Raw genomic sequence first — 24,828 nt, 5'->3', positions numbered from 1 at the left:
ACTTGCCCAGGGTCACACAGCAACAAGTGGGGAAGCCAGGATTAGAATCCATGACCTTCTGACTCCCAGACCCGTGCTCTACCCACTACCCCACGCCGTCCTACACGAGGCTCACAGTTGAAGCAGGATGGAGAATAGGTGTTTAATCCCCATTTTATACACGAGGGCACTGAAGCACGGAGAAATCGAATGACTTGAACAAGGTAACGCAGCACGCAAGTGGTGGAGGCAGGATTAGAACCCGGGGCCTCTGGCTCCCAGGCCTGTGCTCTTTCCCCTAGATTATGTAAGCGCTCAATAAATAGGATTGATGGATAGACCAGCAAGCCGAAAAAAGCCAAATACAAGAAGACGTAAAACACGCTACGCCCATTATGCCTGCCCGCATCTGAGGGTTCTTTCAAGGTAACGATTTAAACGATAATTCGCTCTTCCGTTTTTTGAAGGCACTTACCAATGAGGGGATAAGGAGCTTCTTCTTTTCCAGAATTGACCCACAATTGGTAGTCTTTCTCAGAGCCCTGCGAAAGCAAACGGACGAGGAGTTACAATGCAGTTTCCATATTCCGCATCTTAGACTTACCAAAGGGACGGGACCCTTTCGGCCCTCGGCGGGGAGTTTAAAAACGGCACTGGAGCGAATGGTGTCACTGTGGATGAGGACAGAAGCTCATAGCATGCACAGGCCTGGACTTCTAAGAAAGGAATCTCTACTCCTGTCTCGTCTTATGCTGTCGAGTCGTCTCCGACCCGTAGCGACTCCGTGGACGCGTCTCTCCCAGAAGGCCCCGTTCCCCGACCGCAATCGTTCTGGTAGTTTAATGATAGAGTTTTCTCGGTAAAAATACAGAAGTAAGTTTACCATCGCCTTCTTCCACGCAGTAAACCCGAGTTTCCGCCCTCGACTCTCTCCCAAGCTGCTGTTGCCCAGCACAGGTGAGTTCGGACCTGTAGCAGACGGCCTGCCACTGGCTAGCCACCGTCCAAACCAGGAACGCAATGGGTAGGCCTCTGCTTGACTCTCCCTCCCGTAGCCGAGACCGGTAGAGTACCGGAATCTCTCCGGGTGCGATCTTGAGAGGAGGATCTCTACTCACAATCTCTATTTTCCCGATTGAAAAGCCAGAACTATACAAGACACCTAAGCTGGGACTTTCTCCACCAGTTACGGGGGAACTGGGAGTCCCCCCAGATTATTTTTTGACTTCACTTACTGTGGTAGTTAAGGAAGATGGGTTTTGGGGAGCTGACCTATCAAGAGATAATAATGTTGGTATCTGTTAAGCGCTTACTATGTGCCGAGCACTGTTCTAAGCGCGGGGGTAGATACAGGGGCATCAGGTCGTGCCACGTGAGGCTCCCAGTTAATCCCCATTTTACGGATGAGGTCACTGAGGCCCAGAGAAGTGAAGTGACTCGCCCACAGTCACACAGCCGACAAGTGGCAGAGCCTGGAGTCGAACCCGTGACCCCTGACTCCGAAGCCCAGGCTCTTTCCCCTGAGCCACGCTGCTTCCCTAATAATGTTGGTACTTGTAGAGAGCCTACTATGTGCAGAGCACCGTTCTAAGCGCTGGGAGAGATTCAGGGTAATCAGGTCGTCCCACATGAGGCTCACGGTTTAATCCCCATTTTCCAGATGAGGGAACTGAGGCACAGTGAAGTGAAGTGGGCTGACAGGTGGCAGAGCCGGGATTCGAACCCATGACCTCTGGCTCCCACGCCCAGGCTCTTTCCACTGAGCCCCGCTGCTCCTCTAGCAAGCGACCCATCGCACCTGAGTGATTATTATGGGCAGAGAACTGCGGGCGGGAATTGTATCTTCCAACTTGATCGCACTGTACGCTCTCCAATGCTTAGTGCAGTGCTCTGCACGCAGCAAACACTCAATAAATACTAGTCGGTCAATCGTATTTAGTGAATGGTTACTGTGTGCAGAGACAGTACTGTACTACTCACTTGGGAGGGGGTAGAACAATAAACGGTCACATTTCCGACCCACAACGAGCTTACAGTCTAGAGGGGGAGATTGATTAGGTCACGTGTACACTCTCTGTCCCACATGGGGCTCGCAGTCTAAGTAGGAAGGACAACAGGTATTCAGTGCCCATTTTACATACGGAGGAAACCGAGACCCAGAGAAGTTAAATGACTTTCCCAAGGTCACTTAGCAGGCGAGGGACAGAGCCAGGATTAGAACCTAGGTCTTCTGACTCCCAGGGTCATGCTCTTTCCACCAAGACACGGTCCCTGCCTTCAAGGAGATTACAATCCAATCACAGGGAAAGACAAGCACAAGTTATTTACAATGGGCGGTAACATGAGGAAGAATAAATATAGAACTGGTAATGGCCAAAGTATGGAAACATGGAAAGTGAATGACTAAGGAGTGTTCTTAGAGCAATAAATGATATTTATGTATAGATGCCTATGATGTACGTAGATGAGGAGAAAGATGAAGAACCTCTAAGCCGAAGGGGAGGCTACGATAAAAACAGAATATGGAGAAACAGATGGGTTTCTCATTAGTAAGGGTGTAAGACAAGGACGTATCTTATCGCCTCACCCGTTCGTCCCTTTATGCCGAATACATAATGAGAGAAACTGGACTGGGTGAAGATGAACAGGGAGTAAAGATAGGAGGAAGAAATATAAACAACCTTCGTTATGCTGACGATAATGCCCTACCTGCAGAAAGCGAAGAAGATTCGAAGGGCTCATTAATAAAAGTTAAAGGACAGGGCAAAAAGATGGGCCTACATTTGAACGTCGAGAAAACGAAGATCATGACAACTGGAAGTTCAGATACGTCTGTAGCGGATGGAGAGATTGAGATAGTGGACAGTTTTTCTCTCCTGGGATGGATAGTCAATAATAAAGGAACTAGTAGTCAAGAAATACCCCGAAGATTAACGTTAGGAAGACTTGCTACGAAGGGTCCGGAAAAAGTCACGAAATGCGCCGATGTAACCATCGCCACAAAAATACAAACTGTCAATTCTACGGAGTTTCCAGTGACCGCGTATGGATCCGAAAGCTGGACAGAGGAAAAAAAACAGGATAGAAAGAGCATTGATTCTTTTGAAATGTTGTGCTGGAGAAGGCTTTTGCAATACCATGGACTTTCGAAAAGCAAACAAATGGATTTTGGAGCAAATTAAGCCGAAGTGACCTCTGGAAGGCCAACTGACTTGACTCAGATTAGCGCATTTTGGACACGTAATCAGAAGGACTCATTTTCTGGAGGAGACACTAAAGCTTGGAAAATTCCAGGGAAAACGTGGAAGAGGCGGACCGGCAGCTAGATGGATAGAGACCGAAACAGCTATAACGGAAGTAAGGTTAGAAAGGTTGCGGATTATGGCAGAAGACAGGATGCTCGGGAGAAAATATACCCATAGAGTCGCAACAATAATAATAATAATAATGTTGGTGTTTGTTAAGCGGTTCGAATCCCGGCTCTGCCACTTGTCAGCTGTGTGACCGTGGGCAAGTCACTTCGCTTCTCTGGGCCTCAGTGACCTCATCTGGAAAATGGGGATGAAGACCGTGAGCCTCACGTGGGACAACCCGATGACCCTGTATCTCCCCCAGAGCTCAGAACAGTGCTCTGCACGTAGTAAGCGCTTAACAAATACCAACATTATCATTAAGCCCTTACTATGTGCCAAGCACTGTTCTGAGCGCTGGGGGAGATACGAGGTCATCGGGTTGTCCCACGTAGGGCTCCCGGTCTTCATTCCCATTTTACAGATGAGGTGACTGAGGCCCGGAGAAGTCAAGTGACTCGCCCGAAGTCACTCAGCTGATAAGTGGAGGAGCCGGATTCGAACCCATGACCTCTGACTCCCAAGCCTGGGCTCTTTCCACCGAGCCACATGGCTTCTCGCTATGAATCACACACGACTCGATGGCACTTGATAATGATAACAAGCCACCCTTCATTTTCGAAGCTGACCTTACTTAAAGGGCGAATTAATATCTGACGGGAGAAGCCGCATGGGCTAAGTGGAAAAGAGCACTGGCCCGGGAATCAGAAGAAATGGGTTCTAATCTCGGCTCCGTCGCTTACCTGCTGTGCGATCTTGGGCACGTCGCTTGACCTCTCTGTGCCTCAGTTCCCTCTTCTGCAAAAAGGGGATTCAACACCCGTTCTCCCTCCTACCAGACTGCGGTAGCTGATCTCCTCCGGTGCTCGGTACAGCTCTTGCCACATTTTCAACACTTAACAAATACCGCGATTACGAGCGTGACTGAATTTTTCGCCAGGACGCCAACAACCCACGCCACGTCGTTGGCAGGTCGGGATCCGTCGCCGGTCTCCTCTACCTCTTTTCTTTTTTAGCCTCCCGTGGGCCGCCAACTGACTCCGATTCCCACCTCTGTCCCCTCTCCCATCATCATCAACATCATCACCAATCATCAGCGGTATTTATTAAGTGCTTACTACGTGCAGAGCGCTGCGGTCAGTTCCCGGGGGAGGACAACGGAGCCGACCGACAGGTTCCCGGCCTACTGCGACTATAGAGTCTAGAAGGAGAGTAGAGTGCTCGGCGCACAGTAAGCACTTAATAAATACTATTACCCTCAGTATTATCAGTATTATTTCCGGCTTTCACGTGCCCTCTTTCAGTTCACCGTACGGCAACTCTTTGAGGAGCATCCGCTCTCCTCCCACGTCACTCCACGGTTCCCTTGAGCGTTACTTCAGAGCCGGTGAGCCGAACGCGTCCAGCCTGCCGTGCGGCCTTGGGCAAGTGGGTCCATTTCTTTACTCCTCAGTTTCCTCTTCTGCAAAACGGAGGCCACGGACCCGGTCTCCCTCCTCCTTCGACTGTGAGCCCAAGGAGAGCCAGGGATTGCGTCCAACCTGATCATTTTGCATCGAACTCGGCCCTCGGTTTACAGGCTTGGCACCTAGGTGGAGCTTAACGAATAGCACAGACTATGGAATTTAGATTTTGAACCTCACGTTCCTCGGTTCTCAACGGAATAGCTTGTCCCATCCTGCCGTGCCGAGGGGAGAGGGTTGATGTGCAAGAAAAATAATTTTTTTCAAGCGTGTTACGAGAAACGTACTCCGAACAAAGTATTACTTGGCACCTGAGCATCTAACTGCCCTCGCAAAAGCAGCACGGCCCAGTGAATAGATCACGGGCCTGGGAGTCGGGACCTGGGTTCCAATTCCGGCTCTGCCGCTCGTCTGCTGTGTGACCTCGGAGAAGTCACTTGACTTCTCTGTGCCTCGGTTACCCCATCGGTAAAATGGGGATGAAGGCACCGAGTCACGTGCGGGAGACCGTGTCCAACCTGATTATCGTTTTTTTCTATTCCGGCTCTCGGTACGGCGCCTAGCACACAGTAAGCCCTTGACAGATACCCAAAAGAGAAAAAACGGGGTTAAGAGGCTTTTGTCTTCCAAAGAATTAGAGTCGTCCAGATTTCACAGTCCCAGACCCAGCTGGACTCGACGTTCAGCTGTTGCACAATGTTTCGTGGCCTGCCCGGAGAAATGCTGGCCTTTTGGATTCTGTTTCCCATCCTTCGGCCTAGCCACAAATCGGTGAACGGACTAATGCCTAGGCAGCGGAATTTGGCGACGTTTTTAGAGCCAAAAGGCTACTGGGATGACATCAACCGGGAGGGTGGGAATATTAACCGGGGAAAGGTCCTTGGAGAAGGCAGCGTTTCAAGAGGGACTTGAATGTTGGGAGAGTTGTGTCCGACAGATTGGATCAGGGAGGGAGAATCCAGGCGTGAGTAGATGTGGGCAAAGCGAGATGTTGTTCGCTTGGGAGAACCGCACAAGAATCAACATGTGGAAAGAGCATCGACCTTCCTAACGGGTTGCGATCCCGGTTTTGCCGAACGCTTGCTTTGTGACCTTGGACAAGTCACTTGACTTCTCTGTTCTCCCGCTGTCTCTCCTACTTGGGACTGTGAGCGCCACGAGGGACGGGGAGGGCGGCCGACCTCATTAACTTGCTTCTACCTCAGCGCTTAGAACAGGGTTTGACACACAATTAGCACTTAACAAATATCATACGAAGGTGGGTTTGGGAGGGAAGGCGAGGAGTTCCTCTGAGCGATGAGAAGAGTGAGGTCCAGGAGAGGCCGGTCCTGGAAACTAGAAGTAGCGTGAGCAGCGTGGCTCAGTGGAAAGAGCATGGGCTTTGGAGTCAGAGGTCATGGGTTCAAATCCCGGCTCGACTTTGGGCAAGTCACTTAACTTCTCGGTGCCTCAGTCACCTCATCTGTAAAATGGGGATGAAGACTGTGAGCCCCACGTGGGACAACCTGATTCCCCTGCGTCTACCCCAGCGCTTAGAACAGTGCTCGGCACATAGTAAGCGCTTAACAAACACCAACATTATTATTATCAAGCGGGACAGAGGTTGGGGTTGGATTTGGGAGCCATCGGTAAAGAGACGGTAGCTGAGGCCCTGTGAGTGGATTCATTCAATCATATTATTTATTGAGTGCTTACTGGGTGCAGAGCACTGTACTAAGCGCTTGGGAAAAACACGACAATTAACAGACACACTTCCCGCCCACAGTGAACTTACAGCCTAGAGCGGGAGACGGACGTTAATGTGAAGAAATATAAATACATTACAGATATACTGGATGACCTCCCCCAAGAGCGAGCAGAATGTAATAATAATTATGGCATTTGTTAAGTGTCTACTGTGTGCCGGGTACCGTGCTAAGCGTCGGGGTGGAAACAAACAAATCGGGTTGGACAGAGTCATTGTCCCACGTGGGGCCCACAGCCTTAATCCCCATTTTACAGATGAGGTAACCCAGGCACAGAGAGGTTAAGAGACTTGCCCGAGGTCACACAGCAGACAGGTGGTGGGGCCGGGATTAGAACTCATGACCCAAAACAGAACCACGTGGGACACCTACAATGAGAGGATGAGAGGTGGAAAGGGAGCCCGTGAATGAGACTGTTAAGAAGATGTCAGAGAGGTTAGTGAAATGTAGCGTGGCCTAGTGGAAAGAGCGCGGGCCGGGGAGTCGGAGGACCTGGGTTCTAATCCCACTCCGCCACTTGTCTGCGGTGTGACCCTGGGTAAATCACTTCACTTCTCTGTTACCTCGCCTACGAAATGGGGATTAAAGCTGCGAACCCCATGAGGATCGTGGGCTTTGTTCATCCTGATTATCTTGCGTCTTCCCCAGCAATTAGTACAGTGCCTAGCACACACTAAGCACTTGACAAATACAATTTAACAAAAGGAAGCAAAACCACAGTCAGAGAGGGCGTCCAGGAGAAGGGAGAAGTCCGCAGTGGCGAACCCGCTTAGAGAAGCAGCGCGGCTCAGTGGAAAGAGCCCGGGCTTGGGAGTCAGAGGGCACGGGTTCAAATCCCGGCTCTGCCACTTGGCAGCTGTGTGACTGCGGGCCAGTCACTTCACTTCTCTGTGCCTCAGTTCCCCACCTGTAAAATGGGGATTAACTGTGAGCCTCGCGTGGGACGACCCGATGATCCTGTATCTCCCCCGGCGCTTAAAACGGTGCTCGGCACATAGTAAGCGCTTAACAGATACCAACGTTATTATTACGTTTGAGAAGTCAAGACCAATAGGACAGGGTAGATAGACCCCACCATACTCGGCAAAGAACAGGTCACTGGAGACGCGTTCTTCCTCGGCGCGGTGAAGAGGGTGAAAACGCGATGGAAGTGGATCGAGGAGAGAGTTGGAGGGGAGGAAGTGATGGCAGAGGAATGGGAACAGGAAGGGAAGGCAGTAGTAAGTTAAAGAGCGGTAGGATCCGGAGACGGCTCTTTTGGGTTAGGGCCCCACTGTTTTTCTGGCATCGATTACCCTGATGGTTTGCAGGTGTCGGCCTGTATCTGCTCCCAGAAGATCTTAAACCGGAGTAATGGGCTCCATCGGACTGTTGCCCACACACGATTTCTTACTGACCGAGTTCCCGCTCATTTAGATAAGGAGGCAGTATGGCCTAGTGGAAAGAGAACAGGGCCAGAAGACCCAGATTCTAATTCTAGAAGTTTCCCGCTAGGTGACCTCGGGCAAATCACTCCATCTCTCTGGGCCTCAGTTTCCTCATCTGTTAATGTAGGATCAGATGGACTGTGCAACCCCAGTAGGCAGGGACTGAGTTCCATTTTGAGAAACCTGAGTCTTGCTTAGCAAATAGTAAGTACTTAATCAGTGCCATCATTGTTTTATTATTAGAATCTTGATTTCTGATCCGTTCCTCAGAGTTCCAAAAAGTATTTTATTTCGGCTCCTTCGGCCCCCCCCATATCTCAAACGTCACGAGAGGTGCCGAAATCGAGCGACAGAGGCAAAGCTTATTTCAGAATCGCATTATCAGGAACAGGAAAAAACTGCTCTTCATGGAGTTCGGTAATACAGAACACACAGAAAATGTAATATGGCCAAAATACTGCTCTACCACAGTTAGCGTGCAAGATACGGTTCAGCGAACGAATGTTAAACGAAGCACACTTCCTATAAGAGATTATTTCCAGGGCATTAATTCTTTCTCAGGATCCAAAAAATTATTCAAAAGAATGGGAGTATATTACAACGGCGATAAAAATAAAACGAATATGGAAACACGACCAAATAGCAATAGAAAATGCACGCAGAAAATTAAAGATCTGGAATTAAATGGTTATGTGTACATGTCTAAATACTTAACTTTTCAAGTGCTATTTTTCACAGGCTATAAACACCCCATACTAACAGACAAAAGATCTGTCATTATCTAATGTCCAATTGAAATGGATTGTAATTTCGATTCGAGTCCGCCAAAATCCGTCAAGGAATGAGGTCGACTTTTTGGCATCATCTCAAAGCGTGAGAGTCTTTTTCTTTCGTTTCGAATGGCATCTGTCACTAGGTGCCAGCCGCTGAACTGAGTACTGGGGCAGACGCAAGACAGTCGGGGGGGGGACACGATCCCCGACTTATATAGGGCCCACAACCTCGATCCCCATTTTACAGATGAGGCGACTGAGGCACCGAGAAGTTAAGCGACTTGCCCAAGGTCACCCAGCAGACAGGTGGCAGAATGGGATCAGAACTCGGGTCCTCTGGCTCCCAGGTCCATAATCTTTCCACTAGGCCATTCTGCTTCTCTGTGCACAGTGCCTGGCACATAATCAGCCACTTAACTATCATCGTTATTATTAAAATGATGAGAATTAAAATAAAAAGCAGGAGAAGCGGTGTGACCTAATGGATAGAGCTCGGGCCTGGGAGTCAGAAGGACCTGGGCTCTAATCCCGCCTCCACCCCTCGTCTGCGGTGTGACCTTGGCCAAGTCACAATTTCTCTGAGCCTCAGTTATCTCATCTGTAAAGTGGGGACTAAAACCGTGAACCCCGTGTGGGACAGGGACCGTGTCCAACCCGATCAGCTCATATCTACCCCAGCACTTAGTACAGAGCCCGGTACATAGTAAACGCTTAACAAGTACCATAAAAAAGCACTAAGGACCATTTTAATGGGGGAAAAAAATCTCTGTAGGCATATAATTTTCCTTCTTTCTCAAGGAAGACTCCACTGAAGGGGAAATTCACCTAATCCCCGGATATACTTCCGTGCATTCAAGAGCTCCCGGCAGAGAGGCTGCTTGGGAAACCTAAAGCTTCGCCCTTATACTCTACGGCGCTCTACGCACAGAAAGCGTTCGATGAATACCACTGATGGATCGACACCTTCATTGCTCTGGTCTTAGAGCAGGTCATTTCCCTACGTTTTTGCAGCTGGCAGTGCAGTATCTCTGCCAGAAATGAGCCGTTGCTTGTGGTCTTCCAGGGACTCTCAGTTGTTAAAATAACTCGCGTCTCCCCTTCTACAACCCAGCCCGCACACTTCGCTCCTCCAGTGCCAACCTTCTCGCTGGGCCTCCCTCTCGCGGCCTCGCCGCCGAGCCCCCGGCCCCCATCCCGTCCCCGGCCCGAAACGCCCTCCCTCCTCAAATCCCACTCTCCCCGCCATCAAAGCCTTATCGAAGGCCCATCTCCTCCAAGAGGCCTTCCTAGACTAAGCCCTACTTTTCCTCATCTTCCGCTCCCTCGTGCGTCGCCCTGACTCGCTCCCTCTTCTCTCCCCCGACCTCCCACCCCCACAGCACTTTATGCATCTGTAATTTTATTTATTCGCTGCGGGCAGGGAATGTCACTGTTTATCGTTGTACTGTACTTTCTCAGACGATGAGCAGACACTCAATAAATACAAGTGGAGAAGCAGCGTGGCTCAGTGGAAAGAGCCTGGGCTTCGGAGTCGGAGGTCATGAGTTCGACTCCCGGCTCCGCCGCTTGCCGGCTGTGTGACCGTGGGCCAGTCACTTCACTTCTCTGGGCCTCAGTTCCCTCATCTGGAAAATGGGGATTAAAAGTGTGTGAGCCCCACGTGGGACAACCTGATGACCCTGTACCTCCCCCAGCGCTTAGAACAGTGCTCGGCACCTAGTAAGCGCTTAAGAAATACCAACATTATTATTAAATACGATCGAATGAAAAGAAATTCCCTATGTGTTTAAGACAAATTGCAGCTGTGGTGAGAAGAGGTACTGAGCATCCATTTGGCGCACTGTATAGAATAACGAAAGTAAAGAATAATGAAGTGACACGTCCTCTGTCCGCGAGGAGCTTCCACTCCGAGGAGAGAGGAAAATAAATCCCTTTGTTTTACGAAGTGCCCGTGAGTATTCCTTGGGAAGAATATATTTCTTGGAATAGCGTAACCCTGAACAGGCTTCATTTGGAACTCAACGGCTTTGGATTCTTTCTCTTTGGAAAAAAAAGGTCATTTAGTCCAAGAGGATCCGATATGAAAGAAGAATTCATCTGAGATTAATCAGAAAATTAATCTCAGATCACATTGGCTTGTTAAAGTCAATCATATTTTGGACATATTTTCTTCAGTGTCTTGTGGTTTTCTTTGTCACTGTCCACCAATGAGACCTAAGTCACAAACTGTTCAAATACAAATTGAAAAGGTTGCGAGGCTGTCATCTTCCAGATGTCACTTCGCCTTTCACGTCTGATTTAATTCGGTAGTGAATTACAGTACCGGAAACTGAGGCACAGAGAAGTGGGGTGACTCGTCCGAGGACACAAAGCAGGCAAGTGGCCGTGTTGAGATTGGAACCCAGGTCCTTCGACCTTTTTGTTTTTAATGGCATATGTTAAGCACTTATTCTGTTCCAGGCACTGGGGGAGGTCAAAGCTAATCAGGTTGGACACAGTCCACGTCCCACATGGGACTCCCAGTCTTAACCCCCATTTTACGGATGAGGTAACTGAGGCACGGAGCAGTTAAGCGATTTGCCCAAGGTCGCACAGCTGTGGAGCCAGGATTAGAAACCAGGTCCTCTGAGTCCCAGGCCCGTGCTCTTTCCACTGGACCACACCGGTTTTAGATCATTTGGATTTTACTCCCAAGTCGCCTTCTGAACGTAAACTGCTCAACCGCCTTTACGGTTCGGTTTCCCTGCCTGCAGAATGGGAGCGATATTACACGTCGTGTGGCGGAGGAAGACCTTTCTGTCCATAGGACGCTGAGGTTTTCCACGTATGAATCGTCTCGGTGAAGTTCACGATTAATGCTTCCCGACTGCATTTCAATTTCACAGAGATTATAAAATTCATCTGTAACTATATGTATTCTAGACAAACTCAACAGTCACAAACCATCTATCAAGATGACTTTTTTTTTTTTTAAAAAAAGCCACTAATAACTTACATTTATCCCCAGCAGCTGCAAGGCCATTGCAATAACCTCATTTGCTGTGTCTGTGTTAGTTATGGTTATTGTCTTGGACTGTAGAAAGGAGAGAAAAGAGAAAAATGACCGTAAGAAAGAGGAATCTCAAAAGCAAATGAATATGAAAAATCTTTTGCAGCTTCTTAGCACCGTAAGGCCTTCACCATTAAGACTCCTTTGCGAAGCCACGTGGCCCAGTGGAGAGAGCACGGGGCTGGGAATCAGGATCTGGGTTCTAATCCCGGTTCCACCGTCTGTCTGCTGTGTCACCTTGGGCAAATCGCTCAACTTCTCCGTGCCTCGGTCACCTCATCTGTAAAGTGGGGATTAAGACTGGGAGTCCCACGTGGGACCCGGACCGGGTCCAACCTGAGTAGCTTGGATCTACCCCGGTGCTTTACACAATGCCCGGCACATAGTAAGCACTTAACAAATACCATGAAAAAGCACCGCTGGGGGAACAAATCTCAATAAAAAAGTAGAAGAGAAGCTCTAGACTCTCTTTCTGGGCAGGGAACGTATCTACCAACTCTTTTTAATTAGAGAAGCGGCGTGGCTCAGTGGAAGGAGCCCGGGCTTGGGAGTCAGAGGTCATGGGTTCGAATCCCGGCTCTGCCACTCGTCAGCTGTGTGACCGTGGGCGAGTCACTTCACTTCTCTGGGCCTCAGTGACCTCATCTGGAAAATGGGGATTAACCGTGAGCCTCACGTGGGACGACCCGATGACCCTGGATCTACCCCAGCGCTTAGAACATGGTAAGCGCTTAACAAATACCAACATTATTAACTCTCTCAAAGCACCGAGTAGAGTGATCTTCGCACAGTAAGCACTCAAATACCACCGGCTGATAGAGGTTTCATCTCTTAACGTCACTCCTTCTCCATCCCTCACCAATCCTCAAGGTATCAACATCCGTAGGGACATTTCCATTTCCGACGACCTCCCAGCTTCACGCCTCCACTCACCTTTCGACTCTCCTGCTCCCCCCCTACCTCGCCTACTCACCCGCCCGGACAGATGCTGAGAAATCTCTTAACTTCATCAACTCGGAAATCCCACTCTCTAACCTTATTTCTCGCTTTCTCTCCAACACAGCCCCTCCCTGCTAAACTGTTCCCTCCCCAAACACAGACCTCGAATCTCTTGACTTCTTCCACTTATCCCAGGCATCACATACAACTCGAACTCCCTAACCCGCTTCCCTTCTCTCAGTACACTTCCTCCACTCTTAAAAATAATAATGGCATTTATTAAGCGCTTACTGTGTGCCGAGCACTGATACAAGGCGATCGGGTTGTCCCACGTGGGGCTCCCCGTCCTAATCCCCATTTTCCAGATGAGGGAACTGAGGCCCAGAGAAGTGAAGTGGCTCGCCCACAGTCACGCAGCTGACGAGGGGCGGAGCCGGGATTAGAACCCATGACCTCTGCCTCCCAGGCCCGCGCTCTTTCCACTGAGCCACGCTGCTTCCCGGAAATCCAGACTGATCTCCATCATCTCAAATCAAAATCAGTGGCATTTACTGGGTGGAGAGGCCGGTTCTGAGCGCCCGGAAAACGACAGTAGAAACAAATGGGTAGACAAGATCCCTTCCCACGAGGGAGCTTGCAGTCTACAGGAAGAGACAGACATTAAAATCCACCCACACCCGCTCTAACTCTGTCCTCCCTCTGCTCGGCAAACCAACCCCTCCCCCTTCCTTGACTCACAATAATTTGTTAAGCGCTCACCGTGTGCCAAGCACCGCCTGTCCCAAGTGCTGGGGGTAGATACGAGATAATCAGTTCAGACCCAGTCCAGCTCCCACGCCCATTATCCTAATTAAATCTTCCAGACCTTTAACTCCTTCCTTAAAAACCCAATGGTCCCACCTCCCCTCCTCTAGCTCCTGATGAACTCGTCAACTGACAAAATCTAAACCACGACGGGCGGATTCGCCCCCGTTCACTTCCTCACTTCCCCAGTTTCCGCCTCCCCCGTCATCCGAGTTCTCACCCTTCACAGCTGCCTCGCAAGAGATGTTTTCCCACTCCCCACCCCCCTACATTTCTGACGTTATTCCTTCACACCTTGGAAACATACTCGCGTCCACTCTTCTTCTCTCCCCGACCGCCATCTTTAACTGCTGGTTCCCCACTGCACCATCTAGCCAGTGCCCAGTTTCCCTCGGGCCATTCCTGTCCAAGCTCCTCCGAAAGATCGTTTATACTTGCGGTCTCCACTTCCTCTCCTCCGGCTCGCTCCTCGACCCTTAACGATCCAACTTTTTCGCAACACTCGGCTCTTTCCACGGCCCCCAACGACCTTCTCCTCACTAAAACCAACAGACTAAAACCAACAGACTCCACCCCGTCCTTATCCTCCTCAACGGCTCGGCTGCTTTGACCCCGTGGGCCACCCCTTCTCCTGGAAACGCTATCTAACCTAGGTTTCTGTGACTCTGTCCTCTCCTTGCTGGTGTTCCCTCTCCAGTCTCTTTTCCGGGCTCTCCCCTAATAACAATCATAACGACATTGGTATTTGTTAAGCGTTTACCACGCGCCAGGCACTGTACTGAGGGCTGGGTGGATATGAGCAGATCGAGTCGGACACAATCCCAGTCCCACGTGGGGCTCGCGGTCTCGATCCCCATTTTACAGATGAGGTAACTGAGCCGCAGAGAGGTTAAGTGACTGGCCCAAGGTCACACGGCGGAGCTTGGCCTTCTCCCCGCTAAGTGCGGGAGTCCCTCAAGGCTCAGTTTCGGGGTCCCTTCTCTTCTCAATCTCCAGTCGCTCCCTTAGATAGTTCACCCACTTCCACGGCTTCGGCTACTGCTTCTGTATGGGCGATTCCCAAATCTGCCTCTCCAGCCCAAACTCTGTTATTCACTCATTCGATCAGCTTTGTTGAGCGCTGACTGTGTGCTCGGGAGAGTACGATACGACACTAGACAGACACATTCCCTGCCCACAACCAGCTTAGAGTCTAGAGGTGGGGAGACAGACAGCGAGACAGATAAAGGAATTACCGATCTGTACGTCAGTGCTGTGGGGCTGGAAAAGGGGAAGAGCACAGGGCGCAAATCAGGGCCACGAAGAAGGGAGTGGGAGATGAGGAAAGGTCATCCGGGAAGGCCTCTCGGAGGAGACGGGCCTCCGACAGGCTCCGAAGTGGGGGAGACTCATTTCCTGGCGGATTTGAGGAGGGAGGCCGCGCCAGGCCAAAGGCGGGACGTGGGCCAGGGGTCGGCGGCGCGACGGGCGAGATGGAGGCCCCGCTGAGAAGGTTAGCACTAGGGGAGTGAAGCGGGCGGGCTGGACTGCAGAAGGACGGAAGGGAGGCGAAGTAGGAGGGGCAATCTGTCTGCATCTCGCATTTCCTCCAGCCTTCAGGATAACTCTAGTCGGATGTGCTGCTGACATCCCGGGCGCAACAGGTCAGAGAAGCGGCGGGGCTCAGTGGAAAGAGCACGGGCTTGGGAGTCAGGGGGTCATGAGTTCAGAGGTCATGAGTTCGAATCCCGCCTCTGCCACTTGTCAGCTGTGTGACTGTGGGCAAGTCACTTCACTTCTCTGTGCCTCAGTCCCCTCATCTGTAAAATGGGGATTAACTGGGAGCCGCACGTGGGACGACCCGATTACCCTCGATCTCCCCCAGAGCTCAGATCGGTGCTCTGCACATAGTAAGCGCTTAACAAACACCGACATCATTATTATTATTATTATTATTAAAGCCGAACTCCTCATCCTCCCTTCCGAACCCTCTCCCCCTCCTAATTGTCCCATCACAGTCGACAATACCACCATCCTCCCCGCCTCCGGGCCTCACATCTCCAATATTCAGCTGTCACTGAATCCTGCCTTGTTCTCCCTCGACAGCATCTCCAGAATCCACCCCTTCCACCCCATCCCAACTGCCACCGAGGGGGTGGCACCGCTCACCGTATGCCGATTCCGTTACAGCCTCAGCCTCCTCACAGACCTCCCCGCACTCGATCTCTCCCCGTCTCCCTTCCCCACTTCACTCTAAAACACTATCCCAGGCACGTCTTCCCACTCCCCGAAACCCTGGCACGGTGACCCGCGTCAAGCGGGATCTCCTGACCATTGGCTTTGAGGCTTTCGGTGAGCTCTTTCCTCACTAAATTATCCTTGCTCCTCACCCCTCAGGTGACAGCTCACCCATTTACACGCCAGTGGCATGGCACAGTGGAGAGAGCACGGCCCTGGGAGGCAGGAGGTCATGGGTTCTGCTCCTGACTCCGCCACGCTTGTCTGCTGGGTGGTCTTGGGCGAGTCACCTCACTGTGCCTCATCTGTAAAATGGAGATTGAGGCTGTGAACCCCAGGTGGGACAGGGACTGGGTCCCAACCCCATTTACTTGCATCCACCCCAGTGCTTAGTACGGTGCGTGGCACATAGGAAGCGGTTGAATCCCATAATTATGATTACTATTCTTACCGTGCAACCCGCTCACTTGGCCTCCTTCTCATCTCTCTCGCTCACACCTTCCTTTCTGCCCGGAACTCTCTCTCTCCACATCTAGCGGGCCACTGCTCTCCGCATCATCCGGGCCCTTCTGACGTCACCTCTCCTCCCCGAGGCCTTCCCTGATTGATCGGTCATCTCTCCATCCTATTCGCCCCCAAACTGCCGCATCGGTACCGTCTAAGCCTTGGGGTATCTGCCGCTCCTCTGAACCCCGCGCACATCCGTGCGTATTTTTATATCCTACTGCCTCCTCCGACCAGAACTTGAGTGTCTCTCGCACCCCCTTGTGAACTCCTCGAGGGCTCAAAAGATGCGCGGAGAATTCAACTCTCTCGAATTCTCCCAAACACTCGACGCGGTCCCCCCGCGGCGTAAGACTTCGAAACGTACTACCGACTGACCGGGGAGACCGGCAGTCAACCTGGAGGCATATTAATGGTATCTATTGAGTGCCTTTTGAGAGCAGGATGAAAATCGGAGCGAACCACGTCGCTGAAATCAGGGTTGGCTTGAGTTTCCAGGAGGTTAGAGTGGTCGAATGTCAAAGGTGGCCAAGGGGTCGAGGAGGGTCTTCCGACAGAGGAGCCCATTAGACCTGACGAGGAGGAAGGCACTGGTGATCTTGGAGACTGCGGTGTCTGTGGAGTGAAGGAGATAAAACCCAGAGGGAGCGCGGCCTAGTCGCTTAACTTCCCCGAGCCTCAGTTTCCTCATCTGTAAAATGGGAATTCAACACCTGTCCTCCCTCCTACTTGGGTGGCCTAGGGGAGAAGAGCGTAGGCTTAGGAGTCAGAGGACGTGGGTTCTAATCCTGGCTCCACCACTTGTCTAGAGAAGCAGCGTGGCTCAGTGGAAAGAGCACGGGCTGGAGGCAGAGATCATGGGTTCAACTCCCGGCTCCACCGCTTGTCAGCTGTGTGACTTCGGGCAAGTCACTTAACTTCTCGGGGCCTCAGTTACCTCATCTGTAAAAAGGGGATGACGACTGTTAGCCCCACGTGGGACATCCTGATTACCTTGTATCCCCCCAGCGCTTAGAACAGTGCTCTGCACATAGTAAGCGCTTAACAAATGCCACCGTTATTATTATTAGACTGTAAGGCCCACGTGGGTCGGCACCTGCGTCTGACCCGGATACCTGTGTCTACTCCGGGGCTCAGTACAGAGTACAGTGCTTGGCAATCGATCAATCTCTAGTCAGTGCGTGGTCGGCACCTTCTGGAGGTAGCCTCCGCTCGCAGATCAATCAAACGGTGGTATTTACTGAGCGCTTACTGTGTGCAGAGCACTGTACTGAGCACTTGAGAGGGTACAATACAACAGGGTCGGTAGAGTCCATGGGGATCTTATAGACTAGAGACACGTAGTACACCAGATGTCATTATCATTATTGTTATTATTACTGTTAGATTACAGAGAGCCAAGAAGCACTTATGTTTTACCCCACCCTCAGCCCAACACCACTTAAGGACAAATTTGTAATTTATTTATTGATATTAATGTCTATCTCCCCCTGCAGACTGTAAATTCCTGCTGGGCGGGGAGCATGTCTACCAACTCTGCTGCACTGAACCCTCCAAAGTGCTCAGTACAGTGCTCTGCACACAGTAAGCGCTCAATAAATACTACCGATTGATCTGTGAGCGGAGATTCCCTCCAAAAGGCGCCGACCATGCCCTGAGTAGAGATCTACTCATTTTTTTTTTTGGCATGTTAAGCGCGTACTAAGTAATAAGAAGAAGAAGAATGATAACGGTATTTCTTAAGCACTTACTACGTGCCAGGCACCGTGCCGAGCGGATCCAAGCAAATCGGGTTGGACGCAGTCCCCGGCCCCTGTGGGGCTCACAGTCTCAAATCCCCATTTTACAGACGAGGTGACAGGCACCGTTCTAAGTACTTAGGTAGATGCAAGTCAGTCAAATCAAACAGAGTCCTTGCCCGCCAAGAGGCTTGCAGTCTAAGCGGGAGGTAATGAACGCCCATTTTAGAGTTGAGGAAACTGAGGCCCAGAGAAATGAAGCGACTCACCCAAGGTCACGCAACGGGCGAGTGACGAAGCCGGAATTAGAACCCAGGGAATTGGAACCCGGTTCCTCTCTCCGCCCGCCTCCCCAGAATACGCAGCCTCGGCCTTTTCCTGACCACGGTGCCTGTCAGAGACTGGAAACTGAGGACATCTCCCCTCCCAGATGAGAGTTCTCCCATAAAGGTTCTGCAAGTATCCAGCTGTTCTGGCAATTTTCGGAAAGCTCTGTGTTTGTTGCTCCAGGAGATCTTGGAATTTTCATAGCACTGTTCTCTCTCTCAAGCACCGATATCTGGCCTCCAGAAGTGGGTCAGTACATTTGCATACCTCTTGCTTTTGGCCAGGCTAGAACTATTTAGCACCGCATATTTTCCTCCTAAAATCAAACCATTCCCTCAAATCAACAGCTGCTGAACAGAGAGGGAGACCACAGCGTCATAAAAAGAATTCGGACTATCTCGTCCTCGTAGATTTATTACTGATAACATCTAGGTTACTGCCGTGCCATTCCAGAGATGAATGACAATCTCATGGGGTAAGGATCTCGATGTAGTTATAAAACTGGAACTGCTGCTTCAGTTTCAGAGCACCTTCTTGCAGTTTAAACGCTAAATTTTCGATCGCCCTCCGTAGCGGGAGGGGAGAGAGGGGACATTGGCTGAAACCTAAAAGTCACCCAAACGGTATTTTCTGTACTTCTTCCTAAACCGCTTGTTATGATTAGGAAAAACAGCCTAATGAAAGTCACTGCAACAAGGCAACGACCGCATTTTTCGGTTGCTTTGAAAAATGAAATGTAGCACTTAGGAGAGAAAGAGACAGGAGGAGGTCTCGCTAGGGATTTGGCCGGCCAGGACTGTAGTTGACGCGGACTTCTCAGGATATCTATATAGGTTTGTTTATTTGCTTTTGGACAGTGACACGCCGATGTGCCAAGCACAACACTAAGCGTCGGGGTAGATACGAGATAACCAGGGTGGAGGCAACCCGTGTCCCACACGGGGCTCGCTCTCTTAATCCCCATTTTACCGAAGAGGTAATCGACGCCCAGAGAAGTGAAGGGGGTGAACGTTTCCTCTCTCCCTTTCTCGCTCTCCCCCTCCACCGCCCACCCAGTCAGGCTACCTGTGGTATTCTCACCGAGTGTCCTTATTTGGGGATGAGGGTATGATCTGCTGGTTAAAGCAACACTTACACAGGCACAGTTCCCCATATCTTTGACCACGATCTTGAGCGGGATCGTCTTAGGGAGATCCTTCTGTTTCTCCAGGCTGATGTTTCTGTGAAAGCCAAAAGACAGAAAAAATAACCCCCGGTCAGGCGGAATTGGGCGCGGAGGTTTTGTAAAGGAATCGATGTTCTCGGGGAGAAGGAAGATTTTGAAAGAGGTGAGGAAAGGCAAAAGAAACCCGGAAGAGAAGGGACGAGGGGGATAGAGAACGCATTTATGTCTATTGCCTTTTGACAGGGATGGCCAGGGAATGAGATCTACAAAGCTGTCCCAACATTTATTCTCTTTTTCAATCCCTCTTGCTTCATTTCCCATTCTCCAGCCTCACCTGCGTTCAGTGTCTTAACGCACTTAGTACAGTGCCAGGCGCATAGGAAGGGCTTTAGCGGATCCCATAAAAAAAGAACCACGTAACAAAAAAACTGAGGTCCATAAAGCAATTCCGGCCTAACTCTAGGGAACTCCCCGGCGGAATTTAATTCTTCCTTTCCACGCTCTGTAGATGCTGGCCCGGTTTTTTCTACCGTAGCACCCTGAACCCGTGGTCACCTGATGACAAGACTATACGACGGTGGTGGAAATGCGTCAGGGAGATGAGTAAAGGCCAGTGGGTATGTTCTCAACTGGCTAGTGCCCTCGCCGTGAATCGCAAGGATCGACTGACTGTAGAGAGGCAGCATGGCCTAGTGGGTAGAGCATGGGCCTGTGTGTGACCTTGGGCGAGTCACTTAACTTCTCTGTGCTTCAGCTACTTCATCTGTTACATGGGGTTTGAGACTCTGAGCCCCATTTGGGACATGGACTGTGTTCAACCTGATAAGCTTGTATTCACTCATTCATTCATTCAATAGTATTTATTGAGCGCTTACTCTGTGCAGAGCACTGTACTAAGCGCTTGGGAGAGGACACCAGAGTAGGCAGAAACAATCCCTGCCCTTCCGGTAATAACCAAGTTATCATTTGAATCGTTGCGAGCTGGGACAAAAGGCTAATCGTTTCCACCCCGAGAGGAGGAGAATAACACGTTTAAGTCGGTCTACAGCCAGTGTCCTTTGGACTCTATGTACATAGTTTTAAATTATTATAAATTACTTATTTATGGATATTAATGTCTCGCTCCCCCTCTGGACTACTCCCGGGTAAGCAAAATAAATCGGAATCGAAATGGGGAATCCTATCTTCATTGGAAATCTTCCCGATCGAAACAACGTCCCCCAAAAGCAATTGGGAAAGTCATTTTGAGCACGGGTTCAGAGGGCTGCCCGGAGTGCTAGAAAATCGACCCCAGGGAAGATAACTGAGGAAAAAAGCTGAGAGAGACAGTCAACCGAGGAGGCCGGGAAGGTAGGTGAGAGATCACGTAAGTCCTGTTCTCTGGGGGAAAGGTGGAGACCGGCAGCTTTGGACGGGATTCCCAGAGCAGACTCCGAGCCAGCAGACGATACCTGAGAAACTGCAAAAAGACAATTCCTAGCTTGTCTGGTCACGCACAGGGCTTGCGGAGCCGAACGCAGAGGTGTGTGAACAACCTTCGTATAAAAAGGGAATCCAACGTACGGACCCCTCGGGTCCATAATTTTGCCGGAAGAGGCCCTCAGATATGTAATTAAGGGACAAGTGAAACCATAATATCAATTTGGAACGTGAGACCAACGAGCAAGCGCGAACGGCATACTGGTACGGATTACAGGGCAAGGATGGTGTGAATGAACAGAGCTAAAAAGGAAAAGAATGGAAATAGCGGTTAAAAAGAAGCCAAGGATATGAATGAGACAGAGGACACAGAGGAAAGTAATGTAAAATCCTATAAAAGAACAAGGAAGTGTAGACTGGTGGAAAGAGCCTGGGCCTGGAAGTCAGAGGACTTGGGTTCTAATCCCGGCTCAGCAACCTACCTGCTGGGTGACCTCGGGAAAGTCGCTTAATTGCTCGGTGCCTTAGTTTCCTCATCTAACGATAATGATAATAATAATAAATGTAGTATTTGTTTATTGCTTAATATTGGCCAGGCACTGTAGGTGCACGACAATCATGAGAAGCAGCGTGGCTCAGTGGAAGGAGCCCGGGCTTGGGAGTCAGAGGTCGTGGGTTCTTATCCTGGCTCTGCCACTTTTCAGCTGTGTGACTCTGTGCCTCAGTTCTCTCATCTGTAAAAGGGGGATTAAGACTGTGAGCCCCACGTGGGACAATCTGATGACCCCGTATCTACCCCAGCGCTTAGAACAGTGCTCGGCACATAGTAAGCGCTAAACAAATACCAGCGTCATTATTACTATTATCAGGTCAAACACAGTCCCTGTCCCACACTCTTAATTCCCATTTTACAGATGAGGCAACTGAGGCCCAGAGAAGTTACGCGATTTGCCCAAGGTCACACAGCAGACAGGTGTTGGAGCCGAGATTAGAACCCAGGTCCTTCCGACGCCCAGGCCCGTGCTCTATTCATTAGGCCACACTGCTTCTCACGCTGCACCTGTAAAATGGGGATGCAACCCCTGTTCTCCTTCTTACTTAGAACGGGGAGCCCCATGCCGGACAGGGACCGTGTCCGACCAGATTCTCTTATATCTACCCCAGCGCTTAGTACGGTGCTCGACACACAGTTAGCATTTAACAAATACCACGATAATAATAATACTACTTATTATACAAATAATTAAGGAAGTGGAAGAAAAACTGAAGAAATGAGTGCACTCAACTCTGCTAGAAATGTACATTTAAACACTGTGGATATGTGCATATCCACATATATGTTTATATGTTATCTCCTCCCTATAGTAATTTATTTTGGTATCCAGCACCACTGTATTGAACTCCTTAAGGGCAGGGTTTATTCTACTAATCTTAGTGAGTTCTCTCAAACACTTAAAACAGTGCTCTGCACAGAATAAATGCTCAATAAATGCTACTGATTGTTTAATTTGCGACAACCCGACACTAGAATTAGGGAAGGTTTCTAAGTCACTGCACCTCTGCCCGGATCGAGTACAACCCAACGTCAGAAAAAACAGTTGTGTGCACATGTCCGGCGTGGGATGGGGACCACAGTGAACATTTTTCTTAACACGGAATTCTACAAGAATGAAATACTGCATTATAGGAGAACCAGGTGTGCCTGCAAATAACTTCTAGTTAGAAAGGAAGGATCGAAGAAGAGGGTCTTATTGAAAGGTCTTGTGGGCATATTCTGAATAATTAAAATATTTAGAATAGGAGGAGGAGAAGAAGGAAGAGAAAAAGGAGAGAAGAGGAGGGGAGGAAGAGGAGGAGGATGAGAAGAAGGAGAAGAAGAGAACTAGGAGAGGAAAAGAAGAAATCATTCTCTCTACATCCTATCACAAAATTGAAGAGACAACTTCATCGATCTAAATCTCAAAGATTCGATAATACAAATGACAAGAAGAGACAGTACCTTTGAAGAAGACACAGCCACTTCTCCTTCTGTTCATGAGTGCTGTAATCATATGAGAAGGGAAAAAAGTTAAGCCGAGCAAACTACTAATTCTAGCCCATAATCTACTTGAAACGCGGTGTGAAACCTGCCAACAAGATGACCAAGGGAATGAGAACTAGCTGAAGGCCTTGTCAAATGAGAAACGGGTGCTACAGTGAGGGAGTTGGGGCTGGGGGGATCGCTGACGTTGATGGATCGAATGGATACGGGCGAGTCTGGGGGAGGATCGGTTTGAAATTCAGCTGGGGGAGTCCAGGGACGGGGAGAGAGAGGGAAGAAAGTGGGAGAAAGAGAGGAAGAGAAGGAGAGAGAGGAAGAGAGGGAGGAAGAGATAAAGAGGAGAGGGAGAAAGAGGAAGAGGAAGAGAGGAAGGGAAAGAGGAAGGAGGAGAGGGGTGGGAGGGAGGAAGAGAGAGAGGGAGGGGAGAAAGAGCAAGCAAACTACTCTTCCTGCTTTCTCAGAGCCTCTCACGGACCGCTTTTCTTCATTACCCCCTCTAAAACTCTCCAGATTCAGCTCACTTTCCAGCCCCTCTCCCTTCCCTGCAGAGGAGAGTAGGTAGAAACCGCTGATGTATTTGCATACATGCTTGAAAACCAACTAAACCACCTGGCTGGGTTGATTTGGATATGTGGGTTGGCCCAATCTGAAAAACAAACTCTTCGACTGAGAAAGACCCCAGTTTTGGATGGATTGCCTTTTTGTTCTAATATTTAAGGTTGAAAAGACATAACATTTATCACTGTTCTCAGATTCCTTCCCAATTCCTTTGACTATTAGCTAATAATAATAATGTTGGCATTTGTTAAGCGCTTACTATGTGCCGGGCACCGTTCTAAGCGCTGGGGTAGATAGAGGGTCATCAGGCTGTCCCACGTGAGGCTCACGGTCAATCCCCATTTTACAGATGAGGTAACTGAGGCACAGAGAAGTTAAGTGAGTCGCCCACAGTCACACAGCTGACAAGTGGCGGAGCCGGGATTCGAACCCATGACCTCTGACTCCCAAGCCCAGGCTCTTGCCACTGAGCCACGCTGCTTCTCTAAATAAGCTAAATAAGTCAGAGTTGGCAAAACCATCATTTTGCTTTTCTGGTTGAGGTTATTGCTGACTTTAGGACTTCATTCAAAGGTTCGCAACTTTCTATGAAAATCTGGCCAGGAGTGGTTATGCCACGCTTTCACGCAATCATCCTTCAATCAGATACTCATATTTTTAGGGCAATTATTCAGAGAAACTGAGTGAGAGAGAAGCAGTGTGACCTAGTGGAAAGCGCACGGTCCTGGGAGTCAGAGGACCTGGGTTCTAATCCCAACTCTGACAACTCCTTGCTGCGGGACCTTGAGCAAGTCGCTGGCCTTCTCTGTTCCTCAGTTTTCCTCAACTGTTAAATGGGGATTAAATACCTGTTCTCCCTCCTACTCAGGCTGCGAGCCCCACGTCGGAGAGGGGCTGCGCCTGACCTAATTTACTAGTAACCACCCCAGTGCTTAGAACAGTGTTCGACACATAGTAAGAGCTTAACGAATACCATTAAAAAAGGAACCAAAAGAAAGACACGAAACCAAAACAAAAGTGTAAATCCTGCTTAGGTTTTACTTTTCTAGGAAACTGCGTTAGAAAAACACTTGTAATCTGTTCCTGACATTTGTATGTTGCTTAGCCGATTTTCCCCTAAGTAATCTCCCACTGTTAACAACTACAAAGCTCTCTACGTCCTCTTAACGCAGACATGAATGGTTCTGGTTTTTTAAATAGTACTGCCGCTTGATGTGGTCACTTTTCCCCCCATAATAGCAGATTTTCTTGATTCAAATTTTTCGATTGACCACTTCATCAATCCTGGCCTCATCGCAGTTCCTAAAGAAATAAAAATGCCCAATTTCT

The 24,828-nt window shown here is 49.7% G+C and overlaps 1 protein-coding gene across 4 annotated transcripts in view; it reads right to left on the bottom strand.

Moving 5' to 3' along the window:
• The window catches only part of ARHGAP20 (Rho GTPase activating protein 20), a 127,749-nt gene that overhangs the window by 34,816 nt on the left and 68,105 nt on the right, over positions 1-24,828 (bottom strand). For 3 of the 4 annotated variants that reach the window (XM_029048034.2, XM_039914897.1, XM_029048035.2), the window contains exons 5-8: positions 22,900-22,941; positions 19,452-19,536; positions 11,733-11,810; positions 455-521 (exon numbers count right to left, since the gene is read on the bottom strand). In XM_029048034.2, the coding sequence (XP_028903867.2) occupies positions 455-521; positions 11,733-11,810; positions 19,452-19,536; positions 22,900-22,941 (272 nt within the window). The remainder of the gene's footprint in view (positions 1-454; positions 522-11,732; positions 11,811-19,451; positions 19,537-22,899; positions 22,942-24,828) is intronic. The other variant, XM_029048040.2, reaches the window with a different exon arrangement.

This window comes from Ornithorhynchus anatinus, chromosome 20, assembly GCF_004115215.2.
Source record: "Ornithorhynchus anatinus isolate Pmale09 chromosome 20, mOrnAna1.pri.v4, whole genome shotgun sequence".
NCBI lineage: Eukaryota > Metazoa > Chordata > Mammalia > Monotremata > Ornithorhynchidae > Ornithorhynchus > Ornithorhynchus anatinus.
The sequence above is the reverse complement of the archived record's forward strand: the minus strand, read 5'-3'. Positions and strand labels throughout refer to the sequence as shown.